This window comes from Crassostrea angulata, chromosome 4 (genome assembly GCF_025612915.1).
Source record: "Crassostrea angulata isolate pt1a10 chromosome 4, ASM2561291v2, whole genome shotgun sequence".
Classification (NCBI taxonomy): domain Eukaryota; kingdom Metazoa; phylum Mollusca; class Bivalvia; order Ostreida; family Ostreidae; genus Magallana; species Magallana angulata.
The window spans coordinates 29,382,679-29,400,228 of NC_069114.1; the positions used below are offsets into that span (position 1 = coordinate 29,382,679).

Below are 17,550 nucleotides of genomic sequence, written 5' to 3' on the forward strand. Positions count from 1 at the left end.
AAACTAGCCCAGTGGGCTGATAGGTCCATAATCTACATTGCTCATCTGATCAGCTTCGAAACTCTGAAAACAGGAGTAGGTAAAAATCTTTACTTTTATGTTGAAATTTTAACCTCTCTCTATAATATATAGTGTCATTTTGACCATCAAATATATTTTTCTATTTTTGCAAATTTCAAAATATCTTTTATATTTCAAATGATATTGTCCAGACTAGATATATTATTTGCAAATCGTGTCAACGCAGATTCACATAGAGAAAAAGCCCTAGGCCATTTGTACGTATTTTTCGTTAAAAGTTGTGAAATCAATTAGTGCCATTTAAGTAATCAAAACTAAGTTATTTAGATTTATCTGTCGAAGGAATCCTGTTTTCTTAATTACGTTATAGTTATTGCAAGCCTCGTGTCAATCCGTTTCTTTGCTGTCGAGAATGAGTTAATTATATCTCACGGCTTTTTGGAAAAATTAATGGCAAGGATAACTCAACACCGGGACAGGGGACGCTATAAGGTTTTTGTCCGATCACTTTTGCGACGGACATCAACCAATAAACATCTCAATTTTACAGTGTCTCGTGTCCTGTATTTCAGGTATGTAGATTTTATTTGTTCTTTATATTTTTAATTTTTGTAACAAAAATAGAAAACTGGTTATGCTGCTGCCATTGTAAGTAATGCATTAAAATCTCACAAATTGTAGCATTTCAATTCATGAGAAGAGTTTTTTAAAAAGATTTTTTTCTAGAATGTATTTAATTCTTTGTCGAATTTTAACTGATAAACCTGTCTTGGGGCCCGAGCTAAGGTCCGAGTTCACGATTTGAATAATTCAGATTCTACTACTTGTATATCAGACTATGATGTTTGCATAGCAAATTTCCAAAATTGTAGCATTGGACCGAAGTCTTGCATGGTTTGAACGATTTAGAATGTACATCTTACCTAGAAATTTCGTTGTAAATCTTTGCATTTCTGATGCATGATTTTTTTTAAAGTCAGTTCGAAGAGACCCATCTTATTTTTACATTATTGTGACTCTCTTTCGTTTGAAGTGAGTTTTGTGTTCCTTATTTTGACAATTCAAATACCTCTAATCAGAAGGTGGTTTTGCACCAAGTTTGGTTAAATTTGACCCATTGGTTCTAAAGACTAAGTAAAAAAATCTGAAGTTTAAAGACAAACGGTGATCAGAAAGGCTCACTCGAACCGTCCAAGCATTCCCTCTTTAGACCACCCCCCCCCCCCCCAATCCCCACCGAGTAAAAACAGAAAATAGGATTGAACTAACCGAGAATTATCTACATGCATTAGGCCACAATCATCATATCAAAATCATAATTTATTGTCTACAATACACTGTGTAGAATCGCACATAAGGGGGCTGTGATCGGTGTAGCGCGGGGGTCGTGATTTTGAAGGTGTGAAAGTAGGTCATGGAGTATTCAAAGAATTATTATTATGTTTATAAAAAATCAATTTTGATAACCAAAAGTATTGCACGGAAGACAGTGATTATTGAGAAACCACCTCCAGTACTGACATGGGAGTTGAGATATCTTTGGAAAAGCTCAAACACTTCGAAAATATGCAGGTGGGATAGGCGCCACATATAATTTCAGGGTATTTTATTAAGAATTCCGAATCCTACTTCATATCTTTTACTTTTTTTCGTCTAAAATTATCCAAGTGATTAGAAAATCTATATTCACGAGAGAAAAGCAACTCGCATGTTTGAATTGAGGAATATTTGAACGAAAACCCGATATGTGGCGTAGGGGGCTGATGATCTTGTGGCGAAGGGGGGCTGTGATCGAGTCTTTTTTATTTTAAATTGTTAAACGAAAATCCACATGTCAATCACTTATAATTTTTTTCTTTATAAAAGTATATCATCTATCATAACTCGTTTCAATGTAAGAAAATATATTATTATTGTGTATCAAAACGCACTGCAAAAATGACGATCACTGTCTCAACAACGTTACGTAATGATCTCAATATTTTAACCTTCTTTTGACCTTACCATAGTGTTTACAAACACCATGCGTAACGTCCAAATGTGCTTTATACTTTACGGATAATCTTGCGAGCAAAATTAAAGATTTTAACATTCTTCGACAAATTAGAGACGCCAAAACATCATTAACCTTTTGAGTATAAATTGATAATAACATCTCAAAATACAGCATTATACATTTAGGCATGGTTGAGGGGGCCGATGCATGTATGTTGAATTACCAGGATTGTTTGTCTGTTTGCTACACTTTTTAACCAGTGTTTTGAAACCTGTATAACCACACAGTCTACGCATATAAAAATACTAGTATGTCCGTGTTACATGCAATAATGAAGTGTTTCTGTCAAAGTTTTTCCTTTTGCACGTCGACAAAAACAAAGATTGTGAATTCATCCATAATTCTGCTGAACTTGGACAAATAATGCATCGATCTCGTTCTGGTTATTCTTAAATTCACTCAATGGGATTATCTATATATATATATATATATATATATATATATATATATATATATACTAGTGTATAGAATTCATTATATGTGGGGAAAATTGCATCATTTGGATTTTTAAAAAATATCATATGATTGATATCTTATTAAATTTTATGAACATATAAAATGGGTAAATGTTATATCGTATCAAAGATTTAACAGTAAAATTGCACCTAACTTAATTCTATATATATTAATATTGGTACATGTATAAATGTTTTTAGAAATAAAATTGTCCCTAGATGACACAACTGAAGATTAAATTTTTACGCATATTTCAATTCCAAATTCGTTAAAAGATAAAAACCAATCGGGCTGACTTAAAATGATCAGTTTGGTTATATTCGTTAAATACATTCTCTCTCTCTCTCTCTCTCTCTCTCTCTCTCTCTCTCTCTCTCTCTCTCTCTCTCTCTCTCTCTCTCTCTCTCTCTCTCTCTCTCATGTATACAAAGTAATAAAAATTCATTAACATATGAAATTCAAGGCAGAGCGATCAAGTAAAATTTGAGTTGTGTGACACTTCAGGCCCCACCCTCCACCTCATCGAGTATTGACTTTAGTTTTTTAATTCATCATACATTGGGCAGCAGTAAATTTCCCCCTATTTTAGATTTTACATATGGACTGAATGTACAGAGGGGCGAATTGAACGGAACCGTACAATTTTCGGTTTAGGGAATATTGAGAAACGGTGAGTTTTTGTGTGCAGTGTGTTTTATCGTTAAATGAAGATGTTTCTCATTTATTTTGCCTAGATGCTTAAATGTTTGATTTAGATCAGAGTAAAATGGGCTAGTGAATCATCTTATAAAAATAAAAATAACCACTTTACTGCTTAATTCGTGTAGCTGCAACACCTCGCTGTTGAACTGTTGAAACTTGAACGTAGTGTCCCAAATCTAGGCTTACAGTTTCCCCGAACACAAAATTATATTCATTATGAAGAGTCAAAATAGGGTGAAGTGGGCCTATATATTAATGAGAATTTTTTATGGAAAAAAAACACAGAGCATACCATACATGCCAACCTCCAACATGTGAAAATCTGGTCATGACCAGATTTGGAACGTAAAAAATCTGGTCATAGCGCGTAACGACATTCACGACACATTTACCATGCATTTCATAGGTATATACAAAAGAAATATGTGTTAAAACTTAAGTGTTATACTTTATTGGAAAGAGGCATTTTAACTAAGAATCCGGGTGGTTTCGCTCCGATCGCTTGTTCGCGCTGACTGGTTTCGCTCCGAATACATGATCGCCCCGAGTGGATTCGCCCGGATTGTATTAATAAACACTACAATACACACTGCTTGTTGCTTTTGTTTTTAAATATGTATTTTTAAATTATTTCTATCTATACATAAGTGGTAAATTAAATGTTTTAGAAAGTAATTTAGTTTAATTAGACAATAATTTTATACACATGCACGAACATCGCCTGAGCAGTTTAATTAGTCGGCAATTAATCCATCATCAATAAAACCGTTAAATAAATAGCTTTGATTGCGATCTAATTTGGAAAACTAAATGATGAGTATCTCAAGAATTCGTAAGCGCGTTTTTTTTTTTGGAACCAGTATTCTGAAATACTATTCAAAAAGTGATGGAAGCAATAACTTGGGACAGACTATAGCTGTGAATTGAAATTGTGACTTTGTTCATTGAATATATTTTTGGTGCGTACTACAATATAACATTTGGTTTGTTCTTGTGCCTATTCAGTATGTTAAAACTATGATTATCTAAATTATGTATATACACTCGTAAATGTTAACATTAAGTGAAATCACGGAAAATTGGCAAAAAATGATTTCACTCCCATGACAATGACATGACAAATGTTCATAAAAGCATTAAGAAAGCAATGTAAGTAATGTTAAAATTTTTACATAACTAAGTGAAATCACGGATATACATGTATCAGTGGCGGATCCAGGAATTTGAAAACGGGGGGGGGGGGGCGCAGTTAAAGGCAGGGGGTCTGGGGGCCGCCTTGAGGCCCCCAGTGGGTCCAGGAAATCTCCTGAAATCTAGATATTTTGAAAGGCAAAATCATGTTGTCTGGAGGGCCAATTTTTACTTATTTTCCCGTCATTTTAGTCACTAGAAAAGTTACCAAAATGTTATGAGACATTTAATTTTGAAGTAACAAAAGCTGCAGAAAGTTTCTATTGAGCTCTTACAAATAAGAAGTATTTATTTCATTGTATCTGGGATAAGACTTTTAACTAAATTTTGTTCATTTTGTAGGCTTTTGCAATTTTACTCAATAATATTGTTTTTTGTCATAATTGTCCAGGAGAAAATTTGCACCAATGAGTTTGTCGGTCGTAAATAATTAAAATAAATAAAAACAAGAAATACTTCAAAATATCGTACACAATTATAGCTGTTTTATTTAAATGGATTGTTAGACACCATTCTTCTTGGGTTTTTGTTAATGAAGATGTCGACAATTTTCTTGTAGTCTAGGGGAATATCTCTGTGAATTTGGAGAAGAGTAAGGGCGTTTAACCGGTCCTGTCCCATAGAACTTCTCTGGGACGATTTTTTTTTTAATTACTAAACTATATCGAATGAAATAACACTTCTACATGAATATGCCTACAAATTATAAATCTTTGTATTTTTCATTTTACAAATTGAATTTAATATTAAAGTAAAGCATGACTTTATATGATCAGAAAAAAATCATCCACACAAAAAAAAAAAGTCAAACGGGGGGGGGGGGGGGGGGCGCCCGGCGCGCCGGCGCTGGATCCGCCACTGACAGTATAATGGCTCAAGGAAAATTGGCTAAAAATGCCTTCACTACACAAATGTATATAAAAGGCATTAATTAAGACAGCTCGATTAAGTGAAATCACGATAAGTTTCCATAAAACACAACGTTAGCAATTATTTGGGGTTTGATTAGATCGATAAATACAGGTAATCCATTCCTTGATCGTTAATAATATTTATATAATATATTGAAAAGGGGCGAAACCACTCGGCGCGAAACCTCTCAGCGCGAACAAGTGATCCGTTACCTTAACTAACAGTTGCTGATCTTGAATTTTGTAAAGTGATCTGACACAGAAGATGGTAGGTTGTGTTCAGCGAAAAAAAAATGCAAAAAGAGTTTCCGATACATTAACCTTGCTTTTGAACTCTGTAAACGATGGCATGAAGTTGTAAGTGACTTGGAAGACTTTTGTGTTAAAAAGCATTTTATACATGACTTAGCGTTTTTGAATGTATATAGTCAGATCATTTTGGGCACAAAATCCAATATTCAAATGTGCGTTACATAGAACACAAGAAGCCTCGTTTTGTACTCGATTACTTTGTTTTACCCATGGGAATTCATTTTCCCAGATATGTTGATAGGTACAAATGAAAATATTGTTTTCTTTTTGTTGGTTTTGATTCCACTGGCCCCGATGAAGATCTTTTCATATTGGAAGCCATCACACTTAATGATTTAAACCTTCGGTTTGTCAAAACAACGCACGATATTAATTAACACTTGATGTGTCGGTTATAGCCATCGGCATTGTTTACGTAAATCAAAGCTGAGCTTGGGTTTATAACTGGAAGTCAAACGCGCAACGTAATTCGGAAATCGGGAGATTTTCGGTTTGGTCGACAAAAATCGGGTGAAAAGCATGACCCGCCGGGTCATCAAAATTAATCGGGTGAAGGGTCGAAATATCGGGTGTGACCCGACGAAATCGGGTCAGTTGGCAAGTATGGAGCATACTCTGATACTTGTTATACAACAGGGATACAACATGGTAGCTTGGGTCAGTATGAAAGAATGCTGGAGAAAACGTACCCAGGAGAAAACGTACGCAAGAGAAAACGTACCCAATTTCTAGGGTACGTTTTCTCCAAGAGGAAACGTACCCTATAAAAATCATGAAGAATAGGTTTCTTAAATATTCTTGGATGAAACAAAATAAAATGTACAATAAACATTTGTATCATTTGTTGCTGTTGTTTATAAATGCATAATCACATGCATAAATTATTAAAACAATTTTGTTTAATTAGACAATAATTTGTTACATACACGAACATCGCCTGAGCAGTTTAATTATTCAGCAATTAATCCACCATAAATGAAACCGCTAAATAATTAGTTTTTATTGCAATATCATTAGGAGAACTAAATACATGTAATGATCGAGTATCTGAAGAAGTCAATAGCACGGTTTTTTTTTTGTTTGAAAGAGTTTTGCAAACAAGGGTCGTGAATGCTGCCTTTATCAACTGTAGAAAATTATTTATAAAATTAAGTTGAATTTTGTTTTAAACAGTAGCTCCAATCGAGCCCAAGTCCATTAAATATTTGTTTGATTCATATATACATGTATGAAAATATTGCGAGATGAATCACAGCACATTGAACAGTCTGTCTTAGTACAGTCCCTGTACATGTAAATATATGAAATCCTCATCATAAATAAATAATCTCCTTATAAGAACATCTTTTAATGCACAATATTACATAATAATAATAACTGCTCAGGTATTTAATTGATTATTACTATATTTAAAAGGCAATCAGGGGATCTCAAACAGAGATACTCAAATACATGTAGGTAAGGCTAACAGTAAATTGAAAATTGAGAATTCAACTGATAACACTCGACAGGTCATTCGTACTAAAATAAAAGTTGCTACAATTATGATAAAGATATTAATTATAAAACGTATATATTTATGCATTGAAATATACATTAAAGTTTAGCATTTGAAAAATATTTAATCTGTCCTAACCCTTTAAATTTATATATTAGTATAAATTCATAAAATTCATACATGTACATTCCTGTATATTTATAGTGTAAAATAGTATTTAAAAGTATTAAAAACTATTGAATAGTATAGTTATCAGTTTGGGTACGTTTTCTCCTGGATATATTTCTCCTGATACCGTATGAAACAGGGTAAAAAGTGGTAAAGATACAAGGGTCTGTTACCATCGTAACCTTTGTTACCCTGTTTCAGAACAGAAACACATCACAGGCCTCTGAATTTCTATCAATCAGCTGTTAAAGCTGCTTGGTCCGATTTTACATCAAATTTTATGCACGCTTTTAAACGATGGTTATGCTAAGTATATGTATAATAATAGACAATGCAGTAGTTTTCCCAGTCAAAAAAACCAAATTTCAATTAAGAAAAATACGTACAAAATTTGCTAACAAAACAAACGACATTAAAAGGGTATCGCGTTATTTCGCCTCATGTTAAAGATCACCCTGACAACGAGACGGGTATGGTTGTATTACGACTTTGACATCGCTTTAAATAAAGGTCGAAATGATCAGACAAATTACAAATAAACATGCGTACGTTTTGTTCACTAATATTTCTTAAGTTTTCTTTCTTTACAATTGATGCATAGCATGCGGGTTGAATAAACCCAATTATTCGGGGGACGAAACCAAACGGTTTCCTTTTCTAAACATTCCCGTGATGCATTTTGGTTTGTTTTTTCGTTTGCCCAAAAAGAAATTATTTTTATTTACTTTGAATATTTCTAACTTTGAAAGGAGACTGATTCTGCTGGTGTAAATAGGAGAAAGTCCCTAACTTTCTTAAATAAATGGTTTGTAAAGAAAAAAAATTGATAATGTAATAACAAAAAAATCGGACCAAGCAGCTTTAAATGTTTGTGAAGAGAGAAAATTGAATTTTGAATATACTGGGTGGGGAGTCTTGGTAAAATGGGGGTAACTAGAATTACCGGAATACCCGCGATTTACCGAAATGCCCGGTGAAAACACCGAAATACCCTTCAAAAACACCAAAATTCTTCATTTGAGCACAAATATTTAACATCATAGTTTGAATTTAAGTGTTTAAATGTATTTCCCAAATTTTCAGTTTGATAATGTAAGTATTTTGACATAAATAGCGATTTTTAGCGTGTAGACCTTGGGTCAAGAACGATAACTCTTGCATGAATTGCTTTCACTCGAATAGAGGTGTGACATTTTATTCCCCAGAATAAAATAACTAAGAATTAAAAATACAGTTCATCGGCTTTTATTTTCTAATATCATATAATAATTTGACATGATAATACTATAAATATTCCTTTTTCTAGAAGAATTGCTCCTTTCTATTGTGAGTAGATAATTGGTCACGGCAATAGCCTGTTAACTAATGAGATGAAAACATTTATGTCCAGTTTAAATGAATTATTCAAAATAAATTTAATTATGGTTATTTACAAGAAATAAATTAATAAAAATATTTAGTTACATTTGGTTTTTATCAACACGTTAAAAACTAAATGTAATGAAAGAGTTATCTTTCTTGGAAGTGCAATTTAATCAATAACCACGAAAATCGGCTGATTTATTCAAAAAATTAACTTTAAATACAATAACTATCTATATAAAATACTAGACATTCACTCTTTATGGCGTAATAATGGGCATTTTGGTGTTTTTGAAGGGTATTTCGGTGGTATTTCGGTAAATCGCGGGTATTTCGGTAATTCTATGTACCGGTAAAATGGGTAGGCAAACAGAATGCTGGAGAAAACGTACCCAAGAGAAAACGTACCCAGGAGAAAACGTACCCAATTTATAGGGTACGTTTTCTCCAGGAGAAAACGTACCCGGGTACGTTTTCTCCAAGAGAAAACGTACCCTATGGAAATAATAGATAATGGTTTTCATAAATATTCTTAAATGAAATAAAATAAAATATACAATGAACATTTGTATCATTTGTTGCTGTAGTTTTTAAATGCATATGAATTGCTTTCACTCGAATAGAGGTGTGACATTTTATTCCCCAGAATAAAATAACTAAGAATTAAAAATACAGTTCATCGGCTTTTATTTTCTAATATCATATAATAATTTGACATGATAATACTATAAATATTCCTTTTTCTAGAAGAATTGCTCCTTTCTATTGTGAGTAGATAATTGGTCACGGCAATAGCCTGTTAACTAATGAGATGAAAACATTTATGTCCAGTTTAAATGAATTATTCAAAATAAATTTAATTATGGTTATTTACAAGAAATAAATTAATAAAAATATTTAGTTACATTTGGTTTTTATCAACACGTTAAAAACTAAATGTAATGAAAGAGTTATCTTTCTTGGAAGTGCAATTTAATCAATAACCACGAAAATCGGCTGATTTATTCAAAAAATTAACTTTAAATACAATAACTATCTATATAAAATACTAGACATTCACTCTTTATGGCGTAATAATGGGCATTTTGGTGTTTTTGAAGGGTATTTCGGTGGTATTTCGGTAAATCGCGGGTATTTCGGTAATTCTATGTACCGGTAAAATGGGTAGGCAAACAGAATGCTGGAGAAAACGTACCCAAGAGAAAACGTACCCAGGAGAAAACGTACCCAATTTATAGGGTACGTTTTCTCCAGGAGAAAACGTACCCGGGTACGTTTTCTCCAAGAGAAAACGTACCCTATGGAAATAATAGATAATGGTTTTCATAAATATTCTTAAATGAAATAAAATAAAATATACAATGAACATTTGTATCATTTGTTGCTGTAGTTTTTAAATGCATATGAATTGCTTTCACTCGAATAGAGGTGTGACATTTTATTCCCCAGAATAAAATAACTAAGAATTAAAAATACAGTTCATCGGCTTTTATTTTCTAATATCATATAATAATTTGACATGATAATACTATAAATATTCCTTTTTCTAGAAGAATTGCTCCTTTCTATTGTGAGTAGATAATTGGTCACGGCAATAGCCTGTTAACTAATGAGATGAAAACATTTATGTCCAGTTTAAATGAATTATTCAAAATAAATTTAATTATGGTTATTTACAAGAAATAAATTAATAAAAATATTTAGTTACATTTGGTTTTTATCAACACGTTAAAAACTAAATGTAATGAAAGAGTTATCTTTCTTGGAAGTGCAATTTAATCAATAACCACGAAAATCGGCTGATTTATTCAAAAAATTAACTTTAAATACAATAACTATCTATATAAAATACTAGACATTCACTCTTTATGGCGTAATAATGGGCATTTTGGTGTTTTTGAAGGGTATTTCGGTGGTATTTCGGTAAATCGCGGGTATTTCGGTAATTCTATGTACCGGTAAAATGGGTAGGCAAACAGAATGCTGGAGAAAACGTACCCAAGAGAAAACGTACCCAGGAGAAAACGTACCCAATTTATAGGGTACGTTTTCTCCAGGAGAAAACGTACCCGGGTACGTTTTCTCCAAGAGAAAACGTACCCTATGGAAATAATAGATAATGGTTTTCATAAATATTCTTAAATGAAATAAAATAAAATATACAATGAACATTTGTATCATTTGTTGCTGTAGTTTTTAAATGCATAGTCACCATGGTCACGTACTTAAATTATTAAGACAATAATTTGTAACATACACATACACGAACGTGGCCTGAGCAGTTTAATTAGTCGACAATTAATCCACCATAAACGAAACCGTTAAATAATTAGTTTTTATTGCAATCTCATTTGGAGAACTTAATAATGAGGGGTTTTCATAATGAGTATCTCAAGAAGTTGATATCGCGTTTTTTAAAACTATATTTTTGAAAATTATCTATAAAACAAAGTTGCTTAATAAAACCAAGTCCAAGTCTTTTAAATATTTGTTTGATTTATATATATGGAAACTACTACGAGATGTAACATTGAACAGTCAATTTGCTTCCGACGCCACTGACATGTATAATGTGTGGAGAGTGAATATTTCTACCTCCTGCGCGGGGAGGCAATACATAATATTTCATAATAACTCCTCAGGTATTTAATTGATTATCACTATAATTAAAATCGGGATCTCGCATAGAGAAACTCAAATCGGTAAGGCTACCGATAAATGGATAATTAGAAGAGGTAGACTGATAACACTTTATGACAGATCATTATTTTGTACTAAAATAAAAGTTGCTACAATTATTATAAAGATATCATTCATAAAATGAATATATTTCTATACATCTATGCATTGAAATATGCATTAAAGTAGCATTTGAAAATTATTTAAAATGTCCAAATTATAAAGTATTAAATTCATTTATCTATGAAATTCTTACATTTCTGTATATTTATTATGCAAAATAGTATTTAAAAGTATTAAAAACTATTAAGTAGTACAATTATGATTTTCATAGGGTACGTTTTCTCCAGGATAAAACGTACCCGGGTACGTTTTCTCCTGGAGAAAACGTACCCTAGAGATTGGGTACGTTTTCTCCTGGGTACGTTTTCTCTTGGGTACGTTTTCTCCTGACACCGGCAAACCCGGGCCGGGGCAAAATAAAAGCGGGAGCAGATCGATATTTTTCAATTTTCTTTGTTAATAATCAACCAATCTCATTGAAATTTTCAGGATATGTTACCGATCGATATAATTGTATTCGCTGTAAATATTTCTGCGCAACAATGTGTATTAAGAAATTTATTGACGATTGTTGATTTTCAAGTTGGTAAAATCGGTAGGCAAACCGGGGTTGACATTTTACAGTTTTGTGGACTTATTTAAGAAAAAAACAGAACATTTCACGTTGAATTCCGGTAAAACATATGAAATACTAATAAGAAATGGTCATTTATTAAACGGAAAGTAATAATTCTTCATTTAATAACAGTTTTTAAGAAAAACCGGGTCATTAAAACCGGATCCGATAGCCCGTGACAAACTCAAAAATTCCGAAATTAAGAGAATGTTAGCTATCACAAATATTGTGACATTAAATTGAAAAGGTGAGTAATGTTTTGGTGTTACACATTAATTTTAACCTTTAAGAAATATTTAAAGAATACATTAAAGGCACAATTTTTTTAAATTTTAGTTTTTTAAATCTTATAGAGCACTAATTATTTTTAAAAGCTGTGATAATATAAATGAATTAGCATGCTAATTGTTTATTTTTGTAGTTTTAAAATTTTTTGTTTTTGTTGGTTTTTTTTTTGTGTTTTTGTTTATGTTTTTTTTTATTATTATTTTTTTTTTGCAAGCAGGTACTGTTCTTATCAAGATAACCAGGGCCTCAGTTTGCCCAAAGACATGTCTCTGGTTTGCCTATTAAAAAAAAACAATATCTTACTATAGCACAAATACATATGTATTAAAATAGGCACAATTGAATATTTGGAATCTTTATTCTCTAATTATGTGATTTATTGTAATAAAAAGTAACATTAATAACATTAATAAAACATTAATAATATTCATGTGGGATAACATAGACACGCAACTATTACAGAATTATCAAGTTTGTCCCGGGTGATCGGATCCGGTTTTATTGACCCGGTTTTTCCTAAAACATGCTATTAATCGCTAAATGATTACTTTCATTCAATAAATTTCAATTTCTAACTAGTATTTCATATATTTCAACGGAATTAAACATGAAATACTAAGTCTCTTCTTAAATAAGTCCATAAACCCGAAAAATGTCGACCCGGGTTTGCCTATAACCCATTTTACCAACTTGGGAATTAACAATCGTCGATAAATTTCTTAATACACATTGTTGTGCAGAAATATTTACAGCAAATACAATTATATCGATTGGTAACATATCCTGAAAATTTCAATGAGATTGGTTGATTATTAACAAAGAAAATTGAAAAATATCGATCTGCCACGGCTTTTATTTTGCCCCGGCCGGGGTTTGACTACCCATTTTACCAAGACTCCTGGGTGGGTGTAAATACAAAATTTGTCATGTTGTAAATATTATATTTTGACCAGAGACATATATAACAGAGAATGGCAACTCCACAATTAGCTTGTTTTGTTGTTGAAAAATGGCACTGGACCAACCTTACTTTGGGGGGACATTTTAGGCCCATATATATCATACATCATAACTATGTAGTCCTTTATCTTATTCGTAGTGATGTTTTGCTTATCCTATCAGTTATAATGAATTTCAATATGTATATTTCTGTTTCAAATTAACAAATTATGTTGATTAAACATTTGTCAAGTCTTTGGTTAAATATTTTTTAACTTTAAATCAGAGATCTAGTGCCTAAACTGTATAGCAGTCGATTCAGTAGACTAAGATATCGACAGCATAGCAGTATAGGCTAGCTGCTACAATCTTGAACGCAGTATATCTGGCCTACAGTATATTTCTTGAACAGGTAAACAGGTTAGGACCAATGTGCATTTGGGATATAAATGATTTAATTTATTCCCTTCAATTCAGCATATTAATAAGAAGCTTATGTTTTTAATTATCATTATTCCATTTACAGTAAAACATGGTTAGAGTGAACACGCTTATAAATAATGAATAAACGCTGATATAGTTAAGTGATTTTCATTCTTAGTCTTTATTACATGTTGTATAAACTTGACGGAAATCGCCCGTCTCTGGCACTTCATTATATGCATGTTTTATTGCCTAAGAATCATTGGATTATCTCCTTGATTCAAATTACAATGAGAGGGATAATGATAATAATGCTGATATTTTTGTTTATAGGAACTAGTACCTTATAAGTGGAATGGAAGAAAGGAGAAGATAAAGTCAACATGGGGATGACATTTTTTGCGCTGGAGATGTTGCAGTCAGTGGTTCTGTTTGGAACACTGGCTGCCGGCTTTTTGGTGCTGCTATTTCTGATGCTGGATAACTGCAAACACACCGTAATAACTGTAGTCATAGTAACGACTGGGCTGGTGCATGAGTTGTACTGTGCATCTGTGTTGGGGTATTTCAAGCGTCTGATGCAGATAGAAAGTCTCAGACCAAAGGACGATGGCTGTCGAGATTTCTTTGTCCCAACGCTGATTGCTAACACCATATTTGTTACAATCATAACTACCCATGTTGTTCGTGCTGGATCCTTCATAAGGAATAAAAGTACAGTGTACAATTTGATTGTTGTGCATGCACTGCTTTCTATTTCTTTGATCATTTGGCAAAATCCAGAAAAGTCTTTACACCAAACGGCCTCGATGAATTTAACATCAGATGTGCAGGTGTACTTCACTGTTTGCAGGAACAATGTGGTCCAGAATTCTTCACATATTTTGATGGAGTACATACTTTACTATCTTCCTCTTGTGTGCTTGTATGTGTGGATAGCCACGAAATTATCTACAGCTGATACAGGTATTGTCTTATAAGTACTGTTCAAATCCTAATCTAGTGTAGATTCAAAATTGAGTATCAATAAAATTGCATGCCACAATATGGCACCTAGTGTCCATACCACTTTGACTGTTTTGGAACTTTCTACAGTAAATCTCTTTTTTAGATTTCCCTTAATATTGGACTATTTAGACATTAAATATATGGGTAGTTTGAAAATTTGTAGAGTATTTGTTGCAAGCATATGCATAATGAAAATCAATTTGACATAAAATCATGGTGAGAATAGGAATTTGATATGTTTTTAAAAAATTATCTTAAAGGCATGCAGGACTTCATTTAGAAGGGCTGTCTGCACAACTCCATTTACAAGGGCTGCAATTAAAGTTCCATAAAAGTTTCAAATTACATGCAGAATAAAAAAGATGATGTGTCTGATCTGGAAAACCTGATGTTTTGACTGCAATCATAGACTGTCTGTCTTTAATACAAAGTAAAAGGAAATAATTTGGTATCTCAGACTTTTAGCTGAGTCACACAAACACATTTAATTATCACTATTGCATGGTAGCTTTTTCTACTGAAAAATTCATTTTCCTTGACTACTTGATGATGCACAATTCATGTACTTAAATATTTCAAGCAATGAACTTTTTTTTAAACCAACATAAAATAGATTCTTGTTTTTACAAATATGTTTGTGCATGAATTTGAAATTTCTTCAGGTAGCTTTCAACATTGAAAAATTGCAAAATTGATATATTTTATTGTTTGCATGTAATTGATAAGTGCTAAGACATTTGTGACAGTTTTACAAAATTGTATAACTACATGAGTTGCTCAGATAAGTAGCATTTTGAAATTCAATCATACAAGGTAAATATTTATTTTTTCCAAATGAAAATGTTCCTTAAAAGTAAATCATTATTAAGGAGGCTAGATGGTCAATTAATATATCATCAGATCTTCTGGTACCTAAAATTTTTAAGATAAAATTTGTTTAGCTCTAAACTGTTATTACCTGTAAGTGAAAAAAAAAAGAATATATATTTTGCCTTTTAAATTTTGGCATTTTTGTATATTTTTATATAGAGCTCTCCTTTTAAAGGGCCATGACCATCAAGCCCTCTTAATTAAATGGTGTAAATTTAGGAGAACATTGAGGCAAAATAAATTAAAATAAATTCTTTTAATTTTTTGATTGATGCTTTGCCGATATCAGTAGCTGGGCTCTAAAACCAGCAGATAATGTTGATAAATGTACATATCAAAATATTTACATTTGCAAATAATTTTCCTTATAGAATGATGAAAACGCCAAATTCTGTGTGAACTTTTTCATGAGGTCACAATGATTACTGCACATGCTTATTGTTTGACGGTTGCATTATTATAAATGTAAAAATGCCGTTATATTAATGATTCTAAACAATTTGCCTTCCTCAAATGTTAATGAGTAATAAACAGCAATGTTCAAAAGCTCATCAGGATATAAACTTAGTTGGTACGTGATTAAATCTTCTGAGAAGCCCTTTGGGATTCACATGATTTGAGCAGGTGACCAACCAAGTTTATATCTCGATGAACTCTTGAACTTCCTGTCTATTTCTTAATTGACAAGGGTAAATTATAAGTCTTTGTTGGAATTCATAATTGACTGTATATAAAAATTGTTGGTAAAGAATAATATGCATTTTTTTTAAAAGGTACATAACCGTACATTATATCATATTGTTCATTGACTAACATTTATAGAAGTCCATTACTATGCTGTTTTATATAACTGCATGGATTCATTTTTAAATTTCATGTTTCAAATTTTTTGACAGGAATCTCCTTTTGGAACATCGTCATTCTGAAATCCTGTGCCCAAAGAAATTCCACCTGCAGCCGTTGTTACAAAATGAACTATGCCTTCCAGATCGTGCTGTTTTACATTGGTGTGGGGGTGGTGATAGCTCGACCATTTCAACTGTTATACGGAGTCATCCACAGTGAACCAGTGATCGATGTCATTCCAAGCCTTAGTAACACTGTTGTGTATTCCTTTTTATCCCTGGAATATTTGACAGACTTTTCACATGTGAAACATGTTAACATGCCACACTAAATGGATTTTGTATAAATAACTTATAGTATATACCAAACTATAGTATACACATACATGTATATAGCATCTTTTATATACCAGTAAAAAGTATTTCAATATTGAATTGTTGTGCTATTTTTAGCTCACCTTAATTGAAGGTTCAAGTAAGTGCCTGAATTGAAGAGTCACTTTGAATTTAACTCTAATTTCTACTGGTCAGTTTGTAATTTTCAAACATGATATCGTTTACAGCAGCATGAATTAAAGACAACTTGCCCAATATATATAGATAATTACATGGCCCGGGCTGATATACAGCTGCCTCTGGGGCCAATATGGGATGCAAGTAAAAAAATGCAGCGTTATTTTTTTTATATCGTATACTTATAGAAAAATTGTATTTTCTTCTTAAATTAGTATCACAATTTAGTACAGTAGATATTACACAAAAAGTTTTTAAAAATCTGCCGATTTTTATCCATATATTACCAAGCCCCTTTTATTGTGTTAGATTTTCTCTATTACTATTTAAAATCCCCCTTTTGCCGTCCCTTTTTAGCTCACCTGAGCCAAAGGCTCAAGTGAGCTTTTCTGATCACAATCTGTCCGTTGTCTGTCGTTGTTGTAAACTTTTCATATTTTCATCTTCTTCTCAAGAACCACTGGGCGGATTTCAACCAAATTTGGCACAAAGCACCATTAGGTGAAGGGGATTCAAGTTTCTTCAAATGAAGGGCCACGCCCTCTTTAAAGGGGAGATAATTGAGAATTATTGAAAATTTGTTGATATTTTTCAAAAATCTTTTTCTCAAAAACTATTCAGTCTGAAAA

General features: G+C 32.2%; 1 protein-coding gene across 2 annotated transcripts; it reads left to right on the forward strand.

The window, feature by feature from the left end:
• Positions 1-3,074: 3,074 nt before the first annotated feature.
• On the forward strand, positions 3,075-16,838 carry LOC128181947 (uncharacterized). Of its 2 annotated transcripts, none has more exons than XM_052850529.1 (3): positions 3,075-3,203; positions 14,019-14,651; positions 16,460-16,838. In XM_052850529.1, the coding sequence occupies exons 2-3, from the start codon at positions 14,069-14,071 to the stop codon at positions 16,738-16,740; spliced, it is 864 nt and encodes a 287-aa protein (XP_052706489.1). In that variant the 5' UTR covers positions 3,075-3,203; positions 14,019-14,068; the 3' UTR covers positions 16,741-16,838. The 2 variants fall into 2 exon arrangements, with proteins under 2 accessions (XP_052706489.1, XP_052706490.1); XM_052850530.1 differs by lacking the exon at positions 3,075-3,203 and adding an exon at positions 13,470-13,674.
• The last annotated feature ends 712 nt before the right edge of the window (positions 16,839-17,550 follow it).

Excerpts from the sequence above, each read along its gene's own strand:
- LOC128181947 (XM_052850529.1), top strand. The coding sequence starts at position 14,069 with ATGGGGATGACATTTTTTGCGCTGGAGATGTTGCAGTCAGTGGTTCTG. Across the intron at positions 14,652-16,459 it reads ATTATCTACAGCTGATACAG|GAATCTCCTTTTGGAACATC; the intron begins GTATTGTCTTAT and ends ATTTTTTGACAG.